A 26,198-nucleotide genomic window follows, 5' to 3' on the forward strand; every position below is an offset into this window, starting at 1 on the left:
GTGTAGCCGATTCACTACTCTCGAAAGCTTTAGATTTACTTCATAGCCGTAAAGACCGTAGTAACGGACAGCAGTACATATGGGAGAAACATTTTCTGGCTTGTTAGAGAAGCTACCCAAAGCTCTTTGATATTAAAATGTTTTTATTTCTCAGGATACTTTTAAGTGGAAAATCAGTTTGCCACCTTGGGACCTGTGCACATTCTGTAACAGTGATAGAAAGTGTGAAATTTATAGTAGAACAAAAAACCCAAAATATATGATTAAAAACAATATTCATGGATACATGCATATTATAAACTATAGTTTAATTTCAGAGACATGCAGCATGTATAGTTATGTATATGTATAGTTTATGTATAGTTTTATTCAAACTTGTTTTGTTTAATTTATTGTGTTATACATTTTATGCCCATTTATACATTGAATTCGTGTGTGTGTGTGTGTGTTGGCCAGGTGGACCCAGAGGAAGTGTTTGCACTCCCTGCTATGTGTGTGCAGGACATTAGGCTGGGAGTGAAGGCTCTGCACTCTGGGAGCTGCTTCCGCTACCTTAATGTGGTGGATGTGGACACGAGGCAGCTGGTGGCATCCTGGCTTCTCTGCCTCACCTGCAGGCAGCCTGTTATATCACGGGTAATTGCTTCTTTATTGTTCTAAACCTGGTATGTCTTTACCAGCATCACTTCCACTTTCTGAAACACGTTCACGTGAAAGTTAGCCCTGAAAGGCCACACAAAATGCTTTCAGGCAACCAGCTAAATAAATTCAACAACCAAGTATTCTAGCATACTTCATACACATGTGGACAAAATTGTTGGTACCCTTTTATTAAAGAAAGAAAACCCACAATGGTAACTGAAATAACTTGAAACTGACAAAAGTAGTACTAAATAAAAAAATTACTGAAAATTGACTAATGAAAATCAGACGTTGCTTTTAAATTGTGGTTCAGAAGCATTAAAAAAAACAAAGTAATGAAACTAGTCTGGACAAAAATGATGGTACCCCTAAAAAACTGTGCTGTTTGGTATCATGGTGTCCACAACACTGAATAGGGACCACAGAAAGCTAAGGAGAGAGCTGTCTCAGTAGATTAGTAGGAAAATTATAGACAAGCATGTTAAAGGTAAAGGCTGTAAGACCGTCTCCAAGCAGCTTGATGTTTCTGTGACTACAGTTGCACACATTATTCAGAAGTTTAAGGTCCACGGGATAGTAGCCAACCTCCCTGGTTGTGACTGCAAAAGGAAAATTGATGACAAATTGAAGAGACAGATAATATGAATGGTAACTAAAGAGCCCAGAACAAGAAGATATTAGAGGTGAAGTCCAGGGTCAAGGTACATCAGTGTCCTATAGCACCATCCATTGTTGTTTGAGCTAAAGTGGACTTAATGGAAGACTCCACTGTTAAAAGCAAATCGTAAAAAAGCGAGACTGGGATTTACCAAAATGCATGCCACAAAGCTTCTGGGAGAATGTCCTTTAGACAGGTGAGACAAAACTGGAGCTTTTTGGCAAGTCACAGCAGTTTTATGTTCACAGATGCAAAAATGAAGCATACAAAGAAAAGAATACTGTACCTACTGTGAAACATGGAAGAGGCTCGGTTATGTTCTGGGGCTGCTTTGCTGCATCTGGCACAGGGTGTCTTGAATCTGTGCAGGGTACAATGAAATCTCAGTACTATCGAGGCATTCTGTAGCGAAATATGCAGCCCAGTGTCAGAAAGCTTGGTCTCAGTCATAGGTCATGGGTCCTCCAACAGCATAATGACCTAAAACACACAGATAAAAACACCAAAGAATGGCTAAGAACAAAACATCGGACTATTCTGAAGTGGTCTTCTATGAGCCCTGATCTAAATCCTATTTGTGGAAAGAGCTGAAACATGCAGTCTGGAAAAGGCACCCTTCAAACCTGAGACAGCTGGAGCAGTTTGTCCATGAGGAGTGGGCCAAAATACTTGCGGAAAGGTGCAGAAGGCTGATTGAGCGTTACAGAAATTGGTTGATTGCAGTGATTGCCTCAAAAGGTTGTGCAAGAAAATATTATGTTAAGGGTACCATCATTTTTGTCCAGGCCAGTTTCATTAAACTAAATAAATTTCATTAAAAAATGAAATTAAATGAAAATAAATTAAAAAAAATGGCACCACATTTAGTGGCTCTGTCTTAGGCAAGAATCGGTCTCCTTTATCTACATGCTCACTGCATAGCATAAAAACTAATGGCCCTATATTCCCTCCATAGTGCATTATATAAACAATAGAACTCCATTTGAGAAACAGCCCCAGGAAAAATGTGAAATGTTTAAATTGTAGCACTTTTCAGGCTGATATGTGCATTTATTTTGACATCTTTTCCTGACACAAATCACAGGTAATATTTGTGTTAAGTACAGTCTTGTGCAAAAGTCTTAGGCACATGTATAGAAATGCTGTAAAAGCTGTGAAGGATTTCTACAAAAATATTTGCTCTCAAGAACAGCATTTTGGAGGAACTTTCACTGTCACACTTGCTTCTGTTTTTTTTTTTTTTACAGCTAGTCCCTGATGGCCATCAATCAAATCTTTTGTCTGTTACGTAATATGATGCTTTCTTTAATGACTTTTATTTTTTGGAAAAGTAATGACTGGAGATCTAAAATAACGTTTCAACTTACTCTTTAAACATATAAGACGAAATTGTCTTTAAAATGATCTCTTCGATCATTTCATGAGGTCCTGTCCTGATCATATTTGCTGCCAAATTATGATGATCATGAAGAATAAATTCCGTATTGCTGTTTTAATATCTTGGTATGATTCTTTTACATGTTCCAGTAACTTTAATATGTTTCATTTTGACTCAAACCCTTGCAGTGGGAATGATGTATACACATCCAGGCTTTTACACACGAGTCATTAATGCTTTCAGCCACAGGAACAGTGGCTTTTAGACGTTACACAATTTCCATTAACTCCTGGATGCACTTGGACTGTCCATTACGTTTTAACACTTTGGAGACATGTAGCATTTGGCCAAGGGTAGTCTGTATGCCTTTAACTTGGCTGTGGATCTGTTGGTTAAGTGACACATAGCGTTCTTAAAATTTATCAGAAGTAATGGCACCATTTGCATGAAGGACAGACGGTGACACAAGTGTAAGTGAACGTTTTTTAACACTGCCACATCATCTGCCTCTGTGTGGCAGAGCAGCTCGGAGAATGACAGAGAGGAGGCAGGCTTTCAGTTTGAGCTGAGCAAAACAGAGCCTCGGGTATTTTTAGATGTTAAACTCTACTTTAATCACGTCTACTTTCTTTCCGACTCAACCATTCTCTCTGTTAAGCTTTCTTGATACTTATCTTTTACACTCAGTTTTTTTGTTATTTTTTATTTCTGCCTTTGTGTGGTCCGCCCTAATCGTTTCTTTTACCAATTCCCAGTGTCTAGTTCTCTCTCTTCAGCTGTCATCAGGCTACCCCATTCCACTTTATCCTATTGTATAAATCTCTATAGCTTCCTCTCGCTTTTTCTCCAGCCTGCCAGAATACATGACGTATTCTAAAACGTATTTTAAAAAAAATGCATTACCAAGCCCTTTTCAAAGCTAGTGTGTGTTAACAAGAATATTGTGAACTCTACTTTTATAATCTCTCTCGAATCTGCAGGCCTTCGAGATTCAAGTGCCTGTAGGAGGTGGAAAAGGCAGCAATAAGAAGATCAGCTTCACCAATCCCTATCCGACCAACAGAGGATTCAGGCTGTGCTCGGACCATCCAGACCTACTGCAGTTCAAAGAGGAAAAGTTTCAGGTTAGATAAAGCACTTTGCATTAGACAACCTGTCTTCAGGGATCTTATTTTGCAGCCTGCGTTTGCTGAGATCTAAAACCATGAAGCCTTAGGAGACTTTTTTCCAAGAAGCCGTAGCTTGTTAACGGTAAAGGAAGAACATTCTGTAATATGTAGGCAGGTTTTCACATTCCATCAGCTGTCTGTAAAATCTGCTAAGGTGAGAAACTCCATTCCCTTTATCTGCCTGAGGTTCTGTAAATGAGAGCCAAAATAAATGATGTGGACCACCAACAATCCAACATTCAGTCAAGATACAGAGGCGTGTTTTGCTTCCCTGTCATGTTGCTGTCAGTTCAGAAAGCTATGGCCAGTCAGCCATTCCAGCCTAAGAAGCTTGCTTGCTTGTGTGTGTGTGTGCATTGTATATTCTCTTTTAAAATAGCTAGAAAACATATTCAAACAAAAATCGGTTCTTAATCTGCCGTCTGTAGTATCTCTTATTCTGATCATGTCTTGCTGCAACAAAGTAATATACTAAAATAAGTATATTTTAAATATTGCCGGCACGGTGGCTTAGTGGTTGGCACATTCGCCTCCAGGTTGGAGTCTCACTCCCGGTCACTGTGTGTGTGTGTGTGTAGAGTTTGCATGTTCTCCCCATGCTTGCTGGGTTTCCTCCAGGTGCTCCGGTTTCCTCCCACAGTCCAAAGACTTTATGCTTTATTCTGATTGGAGTCTCTAAATTGCCCGTAGTGTGTGATTGCGTGAATGAATGAGTGTGTGTGTGCCCTGCGATGGGTTGTAACTCCATCCAGGGTGTGTCCTGCCTTGATGCCCAGTGACGCCTGAGAGGCTCCCCATGACCCGATGATAGTTCAGATAAGCAGTACAGACAATGAAATAAATGTTTTAAAAAATATTTTAAATATATTTAATATTTAAAATAAATATTAGCTGAATTGGTCGCTGTTCAAGATATTTTTACTTTTTACTTGTTTTAATTTTTTTTTTTTTTACAGTGTAATTTTTTAGCCTTTTTAACCAGTACCCTGAGGTTCTATTTGGTGGAGTTGACTTATCAGTCATTTTCAAATTTTAGATGCTTATGAGCAAGCACTTGGGGTTCAGAGAGCAGAAATGGGTTTAAATTTATACAGATTTGTGTTTTTTGGGGACTTTTCTATGAAATTATTGCCGCTAGTAGGCTAAGTAAAAACAGAAATACCTATAAAAGTTCTTAAAGTATCTGCTTTCATATGAGCCAGTAAACACCACTGTGGAGTGTGACATGTTGAAGAAATTCAATGCTGAATATGGACACAACAAAACGGGCACAAAATCCATGTTTGGGCGTCTGTTCATTTTTATGTCTCTGCCACTTACTGGGGGAGGTATTATATTTTTAGCTTGTCCACCCAAGATCCTCATTAGCATGATTTTGCAAGAACATGTGGTTGAATATTATTTAGATTTATCTAGGATTATCGATCTAACCAGCAGGATATTAGAATTGATCCAAACATGGTCAAGGTCAAACGTTTGAAAGTGTTTTTCTCTTCAATAACTCATTTCCAGTTTGATGGTTATGGTTATTTCAGCCAAAATATAAATTAGTAACGAGAAGTACTACACTTTTTGGAAGCAGAGGCATCTTTTGTCGTTGACGTCAAGTTCTGCTTGTTTATTGCTAGCGTTTTTGGTTTTTTTTTTTCCAAAAAGGTTGGCTTTGTTCTATCCAAGAGTCAAAGCCCGGGATGTCATCTTGAGCAAAGGGCTTAGGCTTATGTGATTGACAGATTGTCAAGGTACATCTTTGTGCTCATTTGTCTGAAAGATCAGTGAAAATCACGTCTTGCCGCCTCACAGCTTCAGGGTTCCCTGTTTGATCCTACGCTCGGGTAGCTGGCTGTGTGGAATTTTTCATGTCCTCTCCATGTCTATCTGGTTTCCTCTGGGGTCTTGTTTTTTTTTTCTATCACTTCCTGAAATCTTGCAATTACATGAATTGGTTGTGTGAATTTGGCTCTACAGTAATGTTTGCATGTTAGGCTGTGATGCTCTGGCATTCTATCCAGGATGTATCCCATCCTTGCTTCTAGGATGCCCAGAACAGGCTGTAGATCCTCCTGATGCTTACTAGAATAAAGCTGCAACTGAAGACTCATTCCAATCAGCTATTTGCTGAAATCTGTTGCTAATATATTAATCTATTCTGTTACGATTACATGCCTAGACTATGCACTATAGCAGGGACATGCAAGCAGGAGTATTGGAACTGCTGTAATAACCGATATTCACTTATTCTATCTGTAAGTACTCTATGGAGGAGGATATTTTTTGCCTGCTAGGGAATTCATCCACTAGTCCAGTGTCTGCTCTGACAAAAAGTTGGAAGAAGTTGATGTGTCAAGAAGTATATAGGATGTAGGATATCACTTCTTTCTTGAAGTAAATGTTTGAAGTAAGCATAGATAGGTTCCAACAGAATAAGAAACTTTCAAGCATGAGATAAGGAAAGAAATGATCTAGAAATGGCCTTCAGGATCTTATTTTTTGATTAAAAACAATCAAATAAAAAAAAATACTAATAAAAAAATTACATTAGCCACTCTTTAAGACATTTTTTTTTATTTGAATTTCAGTAGTACAAGTTTCAGGAAAGCACACATGGCGTGCAGCATATCAGCGCTGTCACTACTGTACACATTAAGTCCCCAAGCAATGTTATGGGTCAAATAAAAGTGCTGAATCTCATAAAGAAAGGAAATGGGAAAAGACGTGGCTCTCTTTCCAGCAACACAAAATGGACCTAGCTTTCATAAAGCTAGCGTGAGGGAAGGAGCAGGGGACGTAGATCAGACAAATGACTTGGGGAAAGTCACTTTATTGCTGAAGTTTAAACTCCTATCTATTTTTTTTTTCCCCTCTGTCGAGCCTGCCTGTATTTTCTGAAAGCTTTAGAGATTACATAGAATGTTATTTAAGAGCGTGCATGGCCTAGCTTTCCTCCAGTGAGATATAGTATGTTGAAAAAGAGAGAGAAAGTATGAACCATGGGGGAAAAAAACAGGTCACTACCTCCATACCTACTCCCTACAGAGCAAAGGATGACACCTCTAGCATTAAGTGCTATATGCAAGACTTTAATTAAGCGCTGTTGATGAATTGTTTTAGCATCATTTACAGGCAGCGTGCACTCCAGTCGCTCTTTACGGCGCTCACAGAAGTCAACCGAACATCTTTCATAACCTCCAACGCCTACAGGGTCAGGATACGATAACTCATTACTTTCTTCCAGGAAGGATATTGCTAATGGGAAAAATGTTAATTTCATCACTGACTGCTTCCGCTGATTTGCTCAGGCGCTCATCGAGTCTCATGACTGCGTATATGCACAGGGTCTCAGAGTGTAAACACCTGGCCAGTGTGAAATACTGTGCAGACAGTGCTCATCAGAACAAATTAATCATGCTTATACATCAAATAAAAACTCATAAAGAAAGGAAAAAGCCCCCCAGTTTCTCCAGCTGGTCAACAATGCTTCAGTTTTTTTTTATTCCCTTCCAGAAAATTTATGGCATTTTTTTGTTAAAGGCGTATTTGTTGTTGTTGTTGTTTTTTTCTTTCAAGAGGGAATAACCGTGTCATCATAAACTAGTTGCTGAGCTGAAGAAACAAAAAATCGATACCGCTGTGTGTTTCGAGGAGATTACTGTATAAATCCAGAGTACAGTGCAGTCTGTCTCAGCCAGACATTAGATCTAATACAGAGAGAGAATGAGAGAGACAGACAAGAGTGGCTTATAGAAATCTCAAAAACTTAAATGTATCATACATTTCCTGCATACAAAGATCCAGCTAGCTTTAATGCTTAAACATCAGTGTATAGATTGTGTCTGAACAAAGCCCTCGAAACTGATGAGAGCATGACTGATTTTTTTTTTTTTTTTTTTAATTCTTTCTCAAACTCAGTCCACCTGAGTTTAACTCCAAGTTTAACTCTGAAAATTATTTTCTAATAATATTTTCTTACAATGTGTTTAACAAATATCTAACACATTTTACAAAATGATATCGAATAAGATATTTAAATAAGTTTGAATTCTGTTAATGGTGCAGTTACTGAAGATAATGGAATGAATGAATGAATAGATAGATGAGGGAGGGAGAAGAAAGGAAGGAATGAAGGAGGGAATGAATGAATGAATGAAGGAGGGAGGGAATTAATGTAGGAATGAATGAAGGAATGAATGAAGGAGGGAATTAATGAAGGAATTAATGAAGGAATGAATGAAGGAGGGAATTAATGAAGGAATTAATGAAGGAATGAAGGAAGGAAGGAATGAATGAAGGAATGAATGAATTAATGAATGAAGGAGGGAATTAATGAAGGAATGAAGGAAGGAATAAAGGAATTAATGAAGGAATGAATGAAGGAATTAACGAAGGAGGGAATTAATGAAGGAATGAAGGAAAGGATGAAGGAATTAATGAAGGAATGAAGGAATTAATGAGGGAATGAATGAAGGAATTCATGAATTAATGATGGAATGAAGGAATTAATGAAGGACTGAAGGAATTAATGAGGGAATGAATGAAGGAATTAATGAATTAATGAAGGAATGAATGAATGAATTAACTGTCACATTTTACATGTCAATGAACATGGCCTTTCTGTGTATTGTGACTTTCATGTGGCAGCTTCTGAAGATGGACGGATGGATGGATGGATGGATGGATGGACGGATGGATGGACGGATGGATGGATGGATGGATGGATGGATGAATGATTTATTTCCATGCAAATATACATGGCCTTTCTTTGTCACATGACTTTCATATATAAGTTCCTGTGTTAAAATAAATCCCGCCCACTCATGTAACTTCAGTTTTCTCTTGCACGCTTCTGCTGTGAAAGCCATCTGTTTTTGAACTGGAAGCGCATGTGTCTCTGACCAGGAATGATAAGTTCTTTAACATTGCTAACAGAATCTTTAACATTCTGTTTCTGTCAAAACTTTCCTGTCTGACCCGTCCTAACTCTCAGTGGCCTCACAAGCTGCCTTCAGCAAAATCATCTACATAAATGCATGTGCTTAGATAAACTGCTACAGAGAAGCTATACAGAATCAGGCTGTTTCATATGTACAAGCCGCTGAAGTACGGCCAGGGTTGTTTTTTTTGTTTGTTTGTTTGTTTGATTTTTTATTCATAAGTTAAATTTGTCAGCTATTTTGCAGTATTTTTCCTCAGTTTTGGTCTGTAAAAATCCAGACCCCAGTGCATCATTTTTAAGCTTTTGTGTGTTTGTATTTGTGAATGCAGATTGAAGGAGGTGCGAGCTACAACATCGGGTTGCGTTTTGCTCCCAGTCAGAGCGCCGGTACCGAGGAGATCCTCGTCTTCATCAATGATCTGGAGGATAAGAACGAGGAGACGTACTGCATCAAAGTTGTCTACAGATAACACCCACAAACCGGCACATGAAGCTGGGCTACGTTGTTGTCATCATCACCATCAACAACAACATGACTTGGTCATCTTTTTTTCCTAACAAAGCTTCAGTTGTGATAAAACTGTGATAGAGATCTCCTCAAGGCATGTCTCTTACATCTGATTCTCAGACCAGCTGTATGTATGAATCACTATTCAACAGGAAAACAGATGAAAGACCAGCAGAAGGGTGATATATTTTTTTTTTAAACACACAAATGCATATGGATGACACCAGTGAGATGTGTGCACGCATGAAGATTGTGTACTGAGGCAGAGATGAAACAGAAATCCTCAATCCGCAGCATATATACACTAAATAAACACTGAAATCTGCAGCTGAAGGCTGGTTTTCACACCTTCTGTGCCTTCTGTAGCCCTGTTCTTTTAAATATCTTTTCTCCAATGGCTTCCTGACTTCCCATACTGAGATTCTATAGACAGCAAGTGTGTTTTTTTTCTGATAAACAATTTCAAATAAACATTTATAAGCTCAGGAAGTGGCATTCCCAGAACAAATTTGGTTGGTGAAGAACGATACTCTGACTCTGCACACCTCTTTTTGTTTGACTGACAGCTTGATTTAATGACAGGATATTCAAATTAAAATTAGGATGTTGGATGTTCCCTCGGGAACATCGGCTCTCAGAAATTAAAGTGTATTGATTTGCAAAAGTGGGGCATGGTGGTGTAGTGTTTAATATGTTTGCCTCGCTCCTTGTGCATGGTGTTTCTTCTGGGTGCTCAAGTTTCCTTCCCAGTCTAAAGACATGCGTTTTATGCTGATTTGTCATCTTTAAATTGTCTGTAGTGTGTGTGTGTGTGTGTGTGTGTGTGATTGTGCTCTGTGATGAGCTGTGAGGGTGTCTCCCACCTTGTACCCTGAGTGCCCTGGGATAGCCTCCATGTTCCCCATAACAGACATTTAAAACCAGAGGTCAAAGTCTCTTCAGCCACTGCTCACAATCTTGCGGTAACCATAGACAATCAACTGTCGTTTTCCTCCCATATTGCCAATGTGACACGGTCATGTCATTGTCTTCAGTACAACATCCGATTTCTTTTGTACATTTTTATCCATACAGGCTGTTCAGGTGCTTGTTCAGTCTCTTGTCATTTTGAGACTGGACTACTGCAACTCCCTACTGGCAGATCTACCTCTGAAAGCAATTCGTCTACTGTAAATGATCCAAAATACAGCTGCATGACTTGTTTTCAACCTGCCTAAGTTCTCCCACACCACCCCACTGCTGTGCTAAAATTCAAAACATTGATGCTTGCATATAAAACCAAGAATGGACCAGCACCCTCTTACCTCAAAGCTCTTATTACTCCTTGCACTGCACCACACTCCCTCTGATCTACTAGGACTGCTCCCACCATCTCTCAGGGTAAGAGGTAGGTATACATCTCTGTTCTGGCACCAAGACGGTGGAATAAACTTCCCCTAGATGTCCGAACAGCCGAGTCACTGACGGATGAAAACCTACCTCTTCCTGAAGCACTTAAACTAGCTCTTATTTTCCGTTTGTTTTATGCAGTTAAAAAATTGTGCTATATTTTCTTCCAACACAGTTTTTAGGCTGATGGTATCTTAAGTCTGTGACCTATTGAACCAGCGTTAATGTATTCATTCATAGAGACTTCAAATCACTTTTGTATGTCACGCTTCTGCCAAATGCTAGTAAATGTAACAAGTGTCTAATGCATTCATTAGCTAAACGACTAAATTAACCAGCTATTCATGTACAGCACACACTCACAACTTTCTCTTCAATCATAAACCATAGAATGTTCTAAATACAATACACTTTAACCAACCAACAACAGGGTAACAAAACAAATCCGGACAGGTCACTTCAGGAAAAAGTTTTAAATCTTTGTCACTTTGGACAGTGATGATCATTTAATCATACATGCTAAGTTTCGTATCAAATTGCTCCAGAGCCACATATCAAACAGTTATGCTGTATGGTTACAGCCCTAATCTCTTTACATTTCTATAGAAACAAATGTGTTTCTCTAAGCTTGTAGACCAATGGCTTTTTAGAGACATCACTTATTTTGAATTCCCTTAACATAACAAAGTATTTGTCGATTGAGTTCTCCTATTATATCAAATGCTACCTATATGGAAATCCCAAACCGTCTCGAGAAAGGAATCATCTTTATTCTGAACAGAGCACAGAGTCAGCACACGTTGTGCCTGCTTAAGTGTTGAGCTAAAGCTCCAGCAGTGGGTTGCCATTTCCCTATTGAGATTGAGGGTGTCACTTGCAGAGATTGAGCACGCTCTATACAGAGCTCGGGGAGTTTTACTGTTTAACAGAGGCAGCCGCAGTGGACTTTTGTGCTTGTTCACACTGAGCTGAACCTCCTACAGTGGGTCATTATCACCACAGTTCAGAAGAGACACTGTTCTCCCAGAGCGACTGCTCCAGCTTTCTGCTACAGACACTCTGAGTCCTGCTTGAGAAAAGCTCGCTGAGAACTGGGGACCTGGTTCACTAAAGCCATTAATATGCACAGAGCTGGCAGTAGTCGCTGATATTTGGCAGCAACTCAAAATCTATTTATTTATTGTTGCTGGAAGTGCGATTATTGCAGAAATTCTTATGTAAAGTAACACACAAGGACGAGGACCAGAGTTTTGTGTTTGTGTAGGATGTTCAGTATCACTAGATATAATCTTCTACTTCGACTGTGATTATTCATGCTGGTAATTTATATAAGAACACAAAAGTGTAATGGTACCCCATTGATCTGAGGGTTTTTTTTTAAGGCTAATCTGCATGATGACATGTCCTACATAGTGTGATCTCAACGAAATTCACTTTTCACACAACCAAAAAAGTAAGAAAATGCACCCGTTTCAGTTGTGTGGTGTGTTGGAATGCTTTTGGCCCGAATTACATGCATCGTTTAAGCACTTACACTTGTGAGAACACTATTTGCTTGGTAACTGCGAAGTATGAATGCCAAGCATGAAAACTACCTAATGACTGCAGCCAGGAATTTACCTAGGTGTTATTTTTTCCAGGAAAACACTGAAAAACATAGTGACGACGAAAATGCATCGAGAATATAAACATTTTCCTCAGATGTGTTAGCAAAATGCTAGGAAAAGTCGCAGTACTACAACTAATCACATTGGAATTACACTTTAGCACCTACTACAAACCAGGACTTGTGAACTCGTAGTGATAATGGAAAAAAAAAGAAAGAAAAAAAGTGAAGTTGCTGATTTTAGACTTTTATATCAGCACTAATGCGTATCACATTGAATGTTGTCCTGTTTGATGACCTTTAAATATTACCAAGAAAACAGTGGAAAAAGTATACAAATGTGAAAAAGAAAAAAAAAAACCTTTTACAAAAGGACAAGAACCCTGCCTTAAGGTCAGGCCTATACATGCATACTGGCAAATAATGCGAAGGTTGTTGTAATAGCTGTAATGGCTTTTGGCTTTTTGTTGTAAGCTGCTTTGTTCTCTCTGAGCTAAAAGTATCTGACCAGACAAAGCATTGGATTTTTGGCTCTCATGAAAATGTGCAAATGTGAAATCTCATTAAACTCCCAGAACCAGCACTGGTTGTACTAAACACAATTATAGATTTCACTCAGAGCAACATTCAGTGGTCTGATCATTCTTATTGGGTCACTTAAAAAAAAATACAAGCATTAAGCCTCTGACCAAAATCAAATGTTACAGAGGAATGATTGTGTTTCAGTAAAAGAAGCAGATTATTCAGCAAGAAACCAGAATATTAAGGGAGGAAGGGAGGGAAGGAAGGAAATACAGAAGGACGGAAGGAAGGAAGGTAGGAAGGACGGAAGTAAAGAAGGAAGGACGGATGGAAGGAAAGAAGGAAGGAAATACGGAAGGAAAGAAGGAAGGATGGACGGACGGAAGGAAGGACGGAAGGAAGGAAGGAATGACGGACGGAAGGAAGGAAGGATGGACAGATGGAAGGAAGGAAGGATGGAAGGAAAGAAGGAAGGACGGATGGAAGGAAAGAAGGAAGGATGGACGGACGGAAGGAAAGAAGGACTGAAATAATGAAGGAATGAAGGAAGGAAGGAAGGAATGAAAGAATGATAGCGTGAAGGAAGGAATGGAAGAATGAAGGAATGATAGCGTGAAGGAAGGAATGGAAGAATGAAGGAATGATAGCGTGAAGGAAGGAATGGAAGAATGAAGGAATGATAGCATGAAGGAAGGAATGGAAGAATGAAGGAATGATAGCATGAAGGAAGGAATGGAAGAATGAACGAATGATAGCATGAAGGAAGGAATGGAAGAATGAACGAATGATAGCATGAAGGAAGGAATGGAAGAATGAAGGAAGGAATGAATTAACTGGGTAACTCAAATGGCCACTTTTTCCAGCTGTGGTAATCAGAAAAGCATCTCAGAATGACCAGCATGTAGAACTCTGAGGTGAATTGACCACAACAGCAGAAAATCACATCAGATTCTAGATGTTTCAGCGAGGGACAGTAATCGAAGGCTGTAGAAGGCAGAGAATTGGAAAAAGACTGAATGAGATACTTTTCCAATCATCAGCTATCCTGTTTAGATGAACCTGTAGCATTGTACCTCCAGTTCCTATTCTTTGTAGAGATCAAGTTAGGATAAGCCAAGGATGAAACCTATCTACTGACCGCAGCCAGGAATTTAGCTAGCTATTAATTCTTCCTTAACACTAAAAAACATAGTGATGATGGAAATACTTCAAGAATATAACCAATTCCTTAGAACTGGAGTTTAGAAAAATGCTCAGTACTGGGATTAATAATATCACACTGTAATTATGCCCTCACACCTCCTACAAACTAGGAACCTTGTGAACTTGTAGAGAGAAACTTTATTTAAAAATTACAGCCAAATGTCACAGTATCAGCATATGAAGGGTTTTCCCAGGAGGCCACGCGCTAAAGCATGTTAATCGTTAAAAATGCTTTCAAAATATTACCTAATCAGCCTCTCATAGCTCGCCGTTCTGAGCTGAAAGTGCGAGGTCACTGTGAACCACCTGAGTGTGTGTTTAATTTGGACAAAGTGGTCTAATGGAGGATCACTTTAAACTGAGAAACAGTTGCATGATTGCAGTCATTAACATCAGGGGGCTTTTAACTGCCCCTGCTAGCTATCAGGGTCAAAGCTGCTTGTGTGTCAACAAGCGTTTTACTTCCACGAAGCTTCGTTATACAAGTGACCTGCATTTCTAATACACAGGGAGCGGGGAGGAGAGATGGACAGAATTCACACTCGTTCTGTGCACTCAGGGGGTTAGTGTGCAGTGTGTTTCTGATCGCTGGCTCAGGACTCAGGACTCAGGTTATGTAGTGTTCAGGTGGATAACTAGGGGGAGCCCTTGAAGCATCTCTCTCATTACTAATGAGTTCTGAAGAGCAACATGACATCACTCAGCATTACTTCCTCTCCTCTCTCTCTTTCTCTCTCTGCTCACTTCATCTCTGTGTTGTTCGTCTCTCCTTCTCCGTTCTCCTTCCTTATTCCATCATTATCCTCCCATCATTATCTTCTCATCTCTTGACACTGTTTTGTGAAAGATTTCTTCTCATCCTCATTTCTTTATGGCTCTCCTCTCCTCTCGCCTCATCTCGTCTTCTCTCCTCTCATTTTTGTCTGTTCATTTTCATCTCCTCTCTGCTCTCCTCATTTCTACTCTCCCTTCCTCACGTTCATCTCTCTCCTCCTCATTTCTACTCTCCCTTCCTCATGTTCATCTCTCTCCTCCTCATTTTCATCTCTTTTCTGCTCCCTATCCCCTTCTCTCTCTCCTCTCTATGTTCTCTCTGGTCATACCTTTTCTCCTTTCCTCTCCTCTCTTCATTTCTTTTCTCCTCACTTGCTTTGTTTCACTCTCTCTTCACATTTTATGCACTTTTCTCCTAATTTTTCTCCTCTCCTCTCCTGTCCTCCTATTTCACCTTTGTTCATTTCTGTTCATCTTTCTTTCACTCTCACACATCTCTGCTCCTCATGCTCATATCTTTTCTGCTCCTTTTCTCCTTTCCTAGTTCTTTTTGCTTTCCTCTCCTTGTTTCTTCTATCTGTCTCCTCATTTTCTGTTCTCTTCTCCTCATTTTTTGTCCTTCTCTCTCCTTTGTATCTCTCTCCCCTCTTTATTTTATCTACATCCTCTCTGCTCCTCTCATCTCATCACCTCTCCTCTCCTCTCCTCTCCTCTCCTCTCTCTTTTCCTCTGACCTTTCCTCAGTATGACGTCTCCTCTTTTCTGACAAAAAATGAAGCTTCATAATAACAATCTGTGTACATTTGATTGTTTCACAGTGTTGTATATGAGAATATTGCAGCCAGTGAATAACCTTTGAGGCTGAGAAATCCTTTACATGCTTCAGTGTGAGCAGATAACAAGCCTCTAATCCAGCTTTAACACAAACCCCATAATGTCTGTGAAGACAATCTGCCTGTTAAGTCTTATAGTATAACTATAACATATAGTATAGCTATAACTTGCTCAGTAGCACTGTGTGTGTGTGTGTGTGTTACTGAGATGTGTTTGGATGAGAGTAAAGGGAACCAGGAGAGACTCATTGCACAAAACATTAGGCAAGTCTGAGGTTAACAAGAGAAGTCTCTCTCTCCCTCCTTGTCTCTTTCTTGCCATATCGCTCGCTCTCTCTCCTTCTCTGTTCTCTCTCTCTCTCTCTCTTACTCTCTCTCTCTCTCTCTCTCTCTCTCTTACACATACATATAGAGCAGTAGAACAGCAGAAGCACAGTGGTGGTTTAACGAGCAGAACAGGGGAACATATGGAGCATGAATGCAGCCTGCTTTACTCCCAGCTTCATCATCAGCTTCACTGCTGTAGGCCTTAAGCTCTCTCTCTCGCTCTCTCTCTCTCTCTCTTTCTCCTTTCTCTCTCTATCTCTCTTTCTCCTTTCTCTCTCTCTCTCTCTCTCTCTCTCCTTTCTCTCCTCTCTCTCTCACCCAGTGCCTCACCCTCTCTGTTCAATTTTTATTTACAATCCCCAAAATCAGAGTGCATTGATTGTACATTTCCCATTCCATCAAACATGTTTTAAAGATTTTTCTTCTGCATTGACTGTGTTTTATAAGACCTTGTGTTTTAAATCCAAGAGCAATAAAAGGATTTATATTACATGAGCCTGCATCTCTTTACATAGCACTGTGGCAGATTGATACGCTTAGCTGGATGTGTGATAAATAAAAAAAATAACTAATGCATCTTGAAATTATATTCTGGTTCAAAATCCAGCTTAATGAGATTCAAAGCAGAACTAAATTATGATTACATTTCTGTCACTGCTTCATGTTTCTACCTTTCCTTTTTATTATCAATATTAACTGTTTAGCTAAGTTTCTGAGAGTTTGAGATTTTAATGCTGTTTTCTTTTTCCTGCTTTCCTCCCCCGACGGTGTAGCATCACATAATGAAACTCACCCTTACAAATTACACCCCAATGTCCATTACTTTCATCAAATCAAACATAATTTAATTAAATCTTTTATTGAGTTATGATGAATGGAGTGAAATGGTTTTCTCTCCAGCAAACCAATTTTTATAGCCAGTTTTGAAAAACAAGGTTATTACATTTTCATGAAGCAGCGGAATTGGATTTAATGAAGGGAGCTTTCCCATGCAGATGAGCACAGCTCAAGCAGAGAGATAAGGAGATGAGCGAAAAAGGATTAAAAAACATAAATGACATAAAAGGAAATTAGTTTCATTTCAATGTGTTGTCATTTCTAGCAGTAATTATACATGATGTCAAGTTTAGTGTTCTCAAAACGAGGTCTGAAGAACTTTAATGTGATTGTGTAACCAAACAAGACTAGACTTTCATATTGGGGGGGGTGTTCTTTTAATTGCTCAACAGCTTCCAAAAAGCAAAACAATTAGCCGTAAATCAATATTATAATGAACTGCGGCATGAAGTTTATCATATAACACAAAATCCAAATCCCGGTTCTTCAAAAATTCTCCCTCTGTTGCAATCATGGGGAAGACAAAGGAGCTTCCATGAAAGCTGAGAGAGGAGATTTTTACATCACACCTGAAGGGCTTTGGGTATAAGAAGATTTCCAAAAAATTTTACATTCCAAGAAACACTACTGAGAGCATTATAATGAAGTTTAAAACTTATGGAGCAGCTGCAAACCTGCCTGGCTGTGGAAGAAAGCCCAAAATTTCATCAAGGGCCAATACCAACTTAGTCAAGACAACTAAGAAAACCCCCCATGTGACTGCAAGACACCTTAAGGATGACCTGATGAAGGCTGGTACTGTACAAGTGCTTCAGTGGCAACTATAAAACATACACTGAATAAACAAGTACTTCATGGTTGGACTCCAAGACGCACTCCACTCTTGACCATCAAAAATCGACTAGAATATGCCAGGAGGAATTTGCTTAAGACTACAGAGTTTTAGGAGACAGTTCTATGGACTGATGAAACCAAACTGGAACTGTTTGGACATATGGACCAGCGGTATGTCTGGTGTGGCAAAGGCCAGGCTTGTAAGCAGAAGAATACCATCCCCACGTTCGAGCATGGAGGTGGGTCATTGATGATGTGGGGCTGTTTTTCTGCAACAGGAACTAGCAATCTTAATCATGTACCAGGCATCATGGATTCCCAGAAATTCCAGGCCATTTTAAAGAGGATCATGCTGCCTTCTGTTGGCAAATTAAACCATGGTGATTCATTGGACCTTCCAGCAAGATGATGCACAAGCACACCTCCAAGTCAACCAAAGCTTTCTTGTCAAAAAGGTTTGTTAGAAGTTATAAAAGCTAAAGGATGCTCCACATTGTACTGAAGCTAGGGGCTGAATAATACTGCAACCTTGTATATATGCATATGCATTATTGATACTGTAATGACCAAGTTTATCCATGCCTCCATCTACGCAATAAAAACTAAAATCAAGCCTTGTCCTCAAAAAGAAAAAAAACACATGTCTCTGATGATATATGAACAATTGAATTTTGAAGAGCAACTTAATCCAAAACAGAAAATAATGCAAAAGTGTCCCCTCACTGTACTTTACACAGAAAACCATACACTATGTTCACTAACACCGTAGAAAACTGCTGCATGCCGCTCAGTAAATGTGAAAATCTCTTCACTCACATCAGTAGTTTATCTCAGGCTGAGTGGGTGGGGTTCTGGGGTTCTGGGGTTCTGTCCAATCACTGGCACTTGCCTTTAGGACATTTGCTCACTCAAGCTCAAGTGCTGCTGCAAGCAGTTGTCTAGTATTTTCCGCTCCTCTGAAGCATTTCTTGTATCCCTCCAGAAATTATATTTTTGCATTTTTTAAACAACACCAACAACAAATTAAACCGCATGCATTTCGAGAAATCTGGAGATGGTTTCTATAAGCTGTTCAGAGAACTGAGACACTGAAGGGACCTGGAATTAGCAAACATGAGAATACAAAAGCTTATAACGAACTCATAGGCATGCAGTGCGGAATTCAATCGAGCTGAATCAGAATATATTCACAGACTTGTGCATTTGATTTTGTGATGGAAGTAAATAGATTACAAAGCAGTCAATGGGTTTTTTTTAGTAGCCAAGACAAAAAGAGTAAGGGAATAATACATTTTGCTACACTACATTTAAAGGGGAAATTCATGTAAGAAAGAACAGAGATTAAAGGGATTTTCTTTGGAAATAAATGACAGAAATAATTAATAATAAATTATTATAATTATATTTATTATAATATTTATTATAATAAATCACATTTTGAAAAAAATAAATAAATAAAATAAGCCATAAATAATACCTGATTTCACCTATATACCACATGTATACTAATGTAATTAAAGAGAGAGAGAGAGAGAGAGAGAGAGAGCGATTAATTTATATGAAATCCAACAAAATCCAATCCTTGCTTGTTTATATTTTCCCCAAGTTTTTTCAGGTTCAGATTACATTCAAAGTCTATAGAGTGTGAACTCTCAAACATCTATGATTAAGCACCGGAGTCAGTAGGATGAACAAGCTGCTTGTCCAGCCTGCTCTGGTGACCTTTGACCTGTGCTGCCTTAATCCTACAGCTTGATGTGTCTCAGCTGTCAGGATGTGCACCAACTGCAGAAACGTATTATTTCTCATTTGTCACGTGTCTCTTTAGGGGACGGCTGGTGCTGATGGTGATGTCAGAGAAATGGATGTTGCATGGATGCTCTGTTTACATGATTCATAAATACAGCCACATTTGGACATGCCTCCTGGAGCACATTTGTATGGAGTTTTGCACTGCTCATTTCTCTGTAACAGACAGTTTCGATGCTGTTGCCGTGTCCTTGTGTGATGCTGATTCCTTAAGAAGATAATCCTACCCTTTAATGAGCAAGAGCAAAAGACTTAAGAAAATTAATTCATTACTGTATTTGAATATATTAGGGTTCAATTTGCACAAATTTGCATTTTTCCCCATCCATTTTCTGTAGCACTTTTCCTACACAAGGTCACAGGGAATCTACAGTCTATTCCAGGAGACCTGGGGCACAAGGCTGGGGACAACCTGGACAGGGTGCTGACACTTTACTGGGTACAATCACAACAGCACATACAAGTTAGAGATTCTAGTCAGCCTACAAGTTTTGGACCAGAGAAGGAAAGCAGAGAACCCAGAGAAAACCTCTTAAACCTGGGAAGAACATATAAACTCCAGACACACCGGAATCAAATCCCCAGTCCCAGAGGTATGAGGAAAACAAACAATTTCTCCAAAATTCAATTAGTATAATACATCGGGTATATACTGTAAAAGCTGAGACTGCTTAAAAACATTTTAAAAACATCAGTCCCCTATCAATCTTTTAGTCAAATTGTGTGTAAATATTTGCATATGGATCCATAAACTAAGCTAAACATTTTTGCTCGGATTTACACAAGTTTCAGAAAACACTGATTTTTTTTGTTCATTCCTGCCTACATATTGTATGCTGATGAAGGTTAATCACCTTTAAATTACCAGATGCATACACGACACAGCTGATTGCATTTAGTTACGCCCACAAAACTCAATAAAAGGCAAAGCTGACAGAGTTAAATGAGCACAGGATACATGATACAAGTAATTCATTTAAAACATTAAAGTCATAAAACTTCTCAGTGAATTCTGAAAGGAGAATTCTGAAATATATATATATATATCAACCATCAACAATTACATTATGACCACCTGCCTAATATTGTGGTGTTCCCCCTTTTGCTGCCAAAACAGCCTTGATCTGTTGAGACATGGACTCCACTAGATCCCTGAAGGTGTGCTGTGGTATCTGGTATCAAGATGTTAGCAGCAGATCCTTTAAGTCCTGTAAGTTACGAGGTGACGCCTCCATGGATCTGACTTGTTTGTCCAGCACATCCCACAGATGTTCGATTGGATTGAGATCTGGGGAATTTGGAGGCCAAGTAAACACCTCAAACTAGTTGTTGTGCTCATCAAACCATTCCTGAACCATTTTTGCTTTGTGGCACAGCGCATTATCCTGCTGAAAGAGGCCACAGCCATCAGGGAATACTGTTTCCATGAAAGGGTGTACATGGTCTGCAACAATACTCAGGTAGGTGGTACGTGTCAAAGTAACATCCACATGGATGGCAGTACCCAAAGTTTCCCAGAAGAACAGCCCAAAGCATGACACTGCCTCCGCCGGCTTGCCTTCTTCCCATAGTGCATATCCTGGTGCCATGTTTTCGGCAGTGCACAGGGGTCAGCATGGGCACCCTGACTGGTCTGCGGCTATGCAGCCCCATACGCAACAAACTGCGATGCACTGTGTATTCTAACACCTTATTATCAGAACCAGCAGTTTGAGCTACTGTTGCTCAAACTTCAGTAGTTTGAGCAACAGTAGCTTGTCTGTAGCTTGTTATATATATACACTATATTGCCAAAAGTATTCGCTCACCCATCCAAATAATCAGAATCAGGTGTTCCAATCACTTCCATGGCCACAGGTGTATAAAATCAAGCACCTAGGCATGCAGACTGTTTTTACAAACATTTGTGAAAGAATGGGTCGCTCTCAGGAGCTCAGTGAATTCCAGCGTGGAACTGTGAAATTTCCTCGCTCCTAAATATTCCACAGTCAACTGTCAGTTGTATTATAAGAACGTGGAAATGTTTGGGAACGACAGCAACTCAGCCACGAAGTGGTAGGCCACGTAAACTGACAGAGCGGGGTCAGCGGATGCTGAGGCGCATAGTGTGAAGAGGTCGCCAACTTTCTGCAGAATCAATCGCTACAGACCTCCAAACTTCGTGGCCTCATGGAATGGGTTTCCATGGCCAAGCAGCTGCATCCAAGCCATACATCACCAAGTGCAATGCAAAGCGTCAGATGCAGTGGTGTAAAGCACGCCGCCACTGGACTCTAGAGCAGTGGAGACGCGTTCTCTGGAGTGACGAATCACACTTCTCCATCTGGCAATCTGATGGACGAGTCTGGGTTTGGCGGTTGCCAGGAGAACGGTACTTGTCCGACTGCATTGTGCCAAGTGTAAAGTTTGGTGGAGGGGGGATTATGGTGTGGGGTTGTTTTTCAGGAGCTGGGCTTGGCCCCTTGGTTCCAGTGAAAGGAACTCTGAATGCTTCAGCATACCAAGACATTTTGGACAATTCCATGCTCCCAACTTTGTGGGAACAGTTTGGAGCTGGCCCCTTCCTCTTCCAACATGACTGTGCACTAGTGCACAAAGCAAGGTCCATAAAGACATGGATGACAGAGTCTGGTGTGGATGAACTTGACTGACCTGCACCCGATAGAACACCTTTGGGATGAATTAGAGCGGAGACTGAGAGCCAGGCCTTCTCGTCCAACATCAGTGTGTGACCTTACAAATGCGCTTCTGGAAGAATGGTCAAAAATTCCCATAAACACACTCCTAAACCTTGTGGACAGCCTTCCCAGAAGAGTTGAAGCTGTTATAGCTGCAAAGGGTGGACCGACGTCATATTGAACCCTATGGATTAGGAATGGGATGTCACTTAAGTTCATATGCGAGTCAAGGCAGGTGAGCGAATACTTTTGGCAATATAGTGTGTATATATATATATCCTTATATCCTTTGAATCTAATTGTTAAAGGAAGGAAAAAAAAACAAAAAAAATGTGAATGATTAAAATAATAATAAAAAACAGTATCCCGCACAGAGCATGATGTCATCTACATAGTGCTAATTAGTGGCTGTTTGCCTTAATTTGTTACTAACAAATTAAATTAAAGCAAAGCTTTTTTGTAAGATTATTATTTTAAATACCTTAAAAAGACCAGAGGTTGTGTAGTGATAATGGGCTTAATGATGATCAACAAGTAAAGTGTGCGAGTGCTTTTAAGTCTGAAAAGTCTTTTTATTCTTCCTAGTTCACCTGTTTGAGGTGAATATTAGGGAAATGTAGCTTCCTGTGGCTCATTAGAGAGTCTAACATTAGCACTGTTAGCCTGTGTTCACTCTCGCAACACCGGGAACATTTGCTAATTTGCCTCGTGCTTTGTTCTTTTCAGGCCGTATGAGAGGTGCCGTGTGTGTGTGCGTGTGTGTGTGGTAAAAGTGTGTTTGATCTCTAGTTGATCATTAAATGGTATCATTAGGAGACATTTTCTTCTATGTTCACATCTTACATAATGACCATGTGCGTATTTCAGCAGGAACTTTCTCATCCTTATCATTTTGTGTCTATTTAAGAACTCGGTGCATTGGAGCATAATTTTGCGACTTCAGAAAGCAAACAGAAATAACAAAAAGACAACACAATAGCCTTTTATGCTAAGAATATTCTTCTACCTGTTGAGAGCATTAGTAAGATGCTGAATGTAGCCAGGAACATGCTTTTGCTCACAGCCTTGAGATGAAGGACAGCTGAAGATTCAGCTCAGGATAATTGATGTGAACTGCGTCAAACCTGGGGTCGCATCAGTTGATTGTTAGAGACAGAAAACATCAGCTAGTGGCTCGTTAGCAATAGTTGCCAACACCTTAATCCACAGAAACAATTTGCAGATCACAAACATGACATTTAATTTAAGTTAAAGCAAAACAACTTTACTTTGGCAGTAACCATGCTAGGAGGAAACCATGTTTTCCTTCTCATATTGTTAATAAGTCACGTTCATGTCAATTTCTTTTTTACAATATCAGAAAGAATTGTCCATTTTTATCCACACAGGCCTCTCAGATGCTTGTTCAGTCCCTTGTCATTTTGAGGCACCTCGCTCCTGGCAGCTCTTCCTCTAAGCTCCATTCGACCTCTGCATCTGATCCAGAATGCAGCTCCGTGACTTGTTTTCAACTTTCTGAAATTCTCCCACACCATCCCATTGTTACAGTCCCTGAACTCACTTCCTGTAGCTGCCTGCATCGGATTTAAAACACTGATGCTTGTCTACAAAGCCAAAAACAGACCAGCACCCTCACACCTCAAAGCACTTATCACACCTCTGATCTTCTAGCACTGCTGGACTGTAGACTGGTCCCACCATCTCTCAGGATACAAGAGAGGTACACATCAAGACTTCTTCTCTGTTCTGGTGGATAGGTGGTGGAATGAATTTCCAATAGATGTCTGAACAGCTGAGTTACAAGCTTCAATTGATGTTTAAAGTAATAATAATAATAATAATAATAATAATAATAATAATAATAATAATAATAATAATTCAAACCTTATTGTCTGTTTATTGACATCCCCTGCTATACTGCCATTCAACAGAGTTTTAGACTGATGGTACTCCCAGTCCATGGCTTTTTAAACCAGTATCAGGATAAATTTTTTGATAGAGACTTCAAAGCACTTCTGTAAGTCACTCTGGATAAATCTATCCTCCAAAAGCATAACATATCCATAAATCCATAAATGTAAAAGCATTCAGAAAGTATTTCTTTACTTTTTTCTCTACTGCAAACATATGATGTACAAAACAGATAAAAATAAAGATATGAAATTTAAAGATATAAACAGATTTTATTTAAAAAAAAAAAATATATATATATATATATATATATATATATATATATATTTTTTTTTTTTTAATAAAATCTGTTTATATCTTTAAATTTCATATCTTTATTTTTATCTGCGCATTATATGCTTTATTTTTTATACGCAACAAACTGCGATGCACTGTGTATTCTAACACCTTATTATCAGAACCAGCAGTTTGAGCTACTGTTGCTCAAACTTCAGTAGTTTGAGCAACAGTAGCTTGTCTGTAGCTTGTTATATATATACACTATATTGCCAAAAGTATTCGCTCACCCATCCAAATAATCAGAACCAGGTGTTCCAATCACTTCCATGGCCACAGGTGTATAAAATCAAGCACCTAGGCATGCAGACTGTTTTTACAAACATTTGTGAAAGAATGGGTCGCTCTCAGGAGCTCAGTGAATTCCAGCGTGGAACTGTGATAGGATGCCACCTGTGCAACAAATCCAGTCGTGAAATTTCCTCGCTCCTAAATATTCCACAGTCAACTGTAAGCTGTATTATAAGTACATGGAAGTGTTTGGGAACAACAGCAACTCAGCCACGAAGTGGAAGTCCACGTAAACTGACGGAGCGGGGTCAGCGGATGCTGAGGCGCATAGTGCGAAGAGGTCGCCAACTTTCTGCAGAGTCAATCGCTACAGACCTCCAAACTTCATGTGGCCTTCAGATTAGCTCAAGAACAGTGCGCAGAGAGCTTCATGGAATGGGTTTCCATGGCCAAGCAGCTGCATCCAAGCCATACATCACCAAGTGCAATGCAAAGCGTCGGATGCAGTGGTGTAAAGCACGCCGCCACTGGACTCTAGAGCAGTGGAGACGCGTTCTCTGGAGTGACGAATCGCGCTTCTCCATCTGGCAATCTAATGGACGAGTCTGGGTTTGGCGGTTGCCAGGAGAACGGTACTTGTCTGACTGCATTGTGCCAAGTGTAAAGTTTGGTGGAGGGGGGATTATGGTGTGGGGTTGTTTTTCAGGAGCTGGGCTTGGCCCCTTAGTTCCAGTGAAAGGAACTCTGAATGCTTCAGCATACCAAGACATTTTGGACAATTCCATGCTCCCAACTTTGTGGGAACAGTTTGGAGCTGGCCCCTTCCTCTTCCAACATGACTGTGCACCAGCGCACAAAGCAAGGTCCATAAAGACATGGATGACAGAGTCTGGTGTGGATGAACTTGACTGGCCTGCACAGAGTTCTGACCTCAACCCAATAGAACACCTTTGGGATGAATTAGAGCGGAGACTGAGAGCCAGGCCTTCTCGTCCAACATCAGTGTGTGACCTCACAAATGCACTTCTGGAAGAATGGTCAAAAATTCCCATAAACACACTCCTAAACCTTGTGGACAGCCTTCCCAGAAGAGTTGAAGCTGTTATAGCTGCAAAGGGTGGACCGACGTCATATTGAACCCTATGGATTAGGAATGGGATGTCACTTAAGTTCATATGCGAGTCAAGGCAGGTGAGCGAATACTTTTGGCAATATAGTGTAGATAGATAGATAGATAGATAGATAGATAGATAGATAGATAGATAGATAGATAGATAGATAGATAGATAGATAGATAGATAGATAGATAGATAGATAGATAGATAGATAGATAGATAGATTTTTTGTTTAGGGATTTATTTTCTACATTCTAGAACAATACTGGAGATTTCAAAACTATGAAATAACACACATGAGACACAAAAAACAGTCAGTTGTTATTTTAAGACACGAAGGTCAGGTGTTCTGGAATAGTTCTTGCAAGAACAGCATTGTCAAGTGCATTTGCAAAACCCATCAAGCACCATGATGAAACTGGCTCACATGAAGACCATCCCAGTAAAGCAAGACCAAAATTTACCTCTGCTTCAGAGGGGAAGTTCATTTAGAGTTACCAGCCTC

At 39.7% G+C, this 26,198-nt stretch overlaps 1 protein-coding gene across 2 annotated transcripts in view; it reads left to right on the forward strand.

Annotated features, from left to right (window-relative positions):
- Nucleotides 1-16,335, forward strand: part of nphp4 (nephronophthisis 4) — a 189,503-nt gene extending 173,168 nt beyond the window's left edge. For both annotated transcript variants that reach the window (XM_058390447.1, XM_058390446.1), the window contains 3 exons: nucleotides 457-636; nucleotides 3,659-3,802; nucleotides 9,110-16,335. In XM_058390447.1, coding sequence (XP_058246430.1) covers nucleotides 457-636; nucleotides 3,659-3,802; nucleotides 9,110-9,250 — 465 coding nt within the window. In that variant the 3' untranslated portion in view covers nucleotides 9,251-16,335. The remainder of the gene's footprint in view (nucleotides 1-456; nucleotides 637-3,658; nucleotides 3,803-9,109) is intronic.
- Nucleotides 16,336-26,198: the final 9,863 nt, after the last annotated feature.

Source organism: Hemibagrus wyckioides, linkage group LG05 (assembly GCF_019097595.1).
Source record: "Hemibagrus wyckioides isolate EC202008001 linkage group LG05, SWU_Hwy_1.0, whole genome shotgun sequence".
In the NCBI taxonomy this organism is placed as follows: Eukaryota; Metazoa; Chordata; class Actinopteri; order Siluriformes; family Bagridae; genus Hemibagrus; species Hemibagrus wyckioides.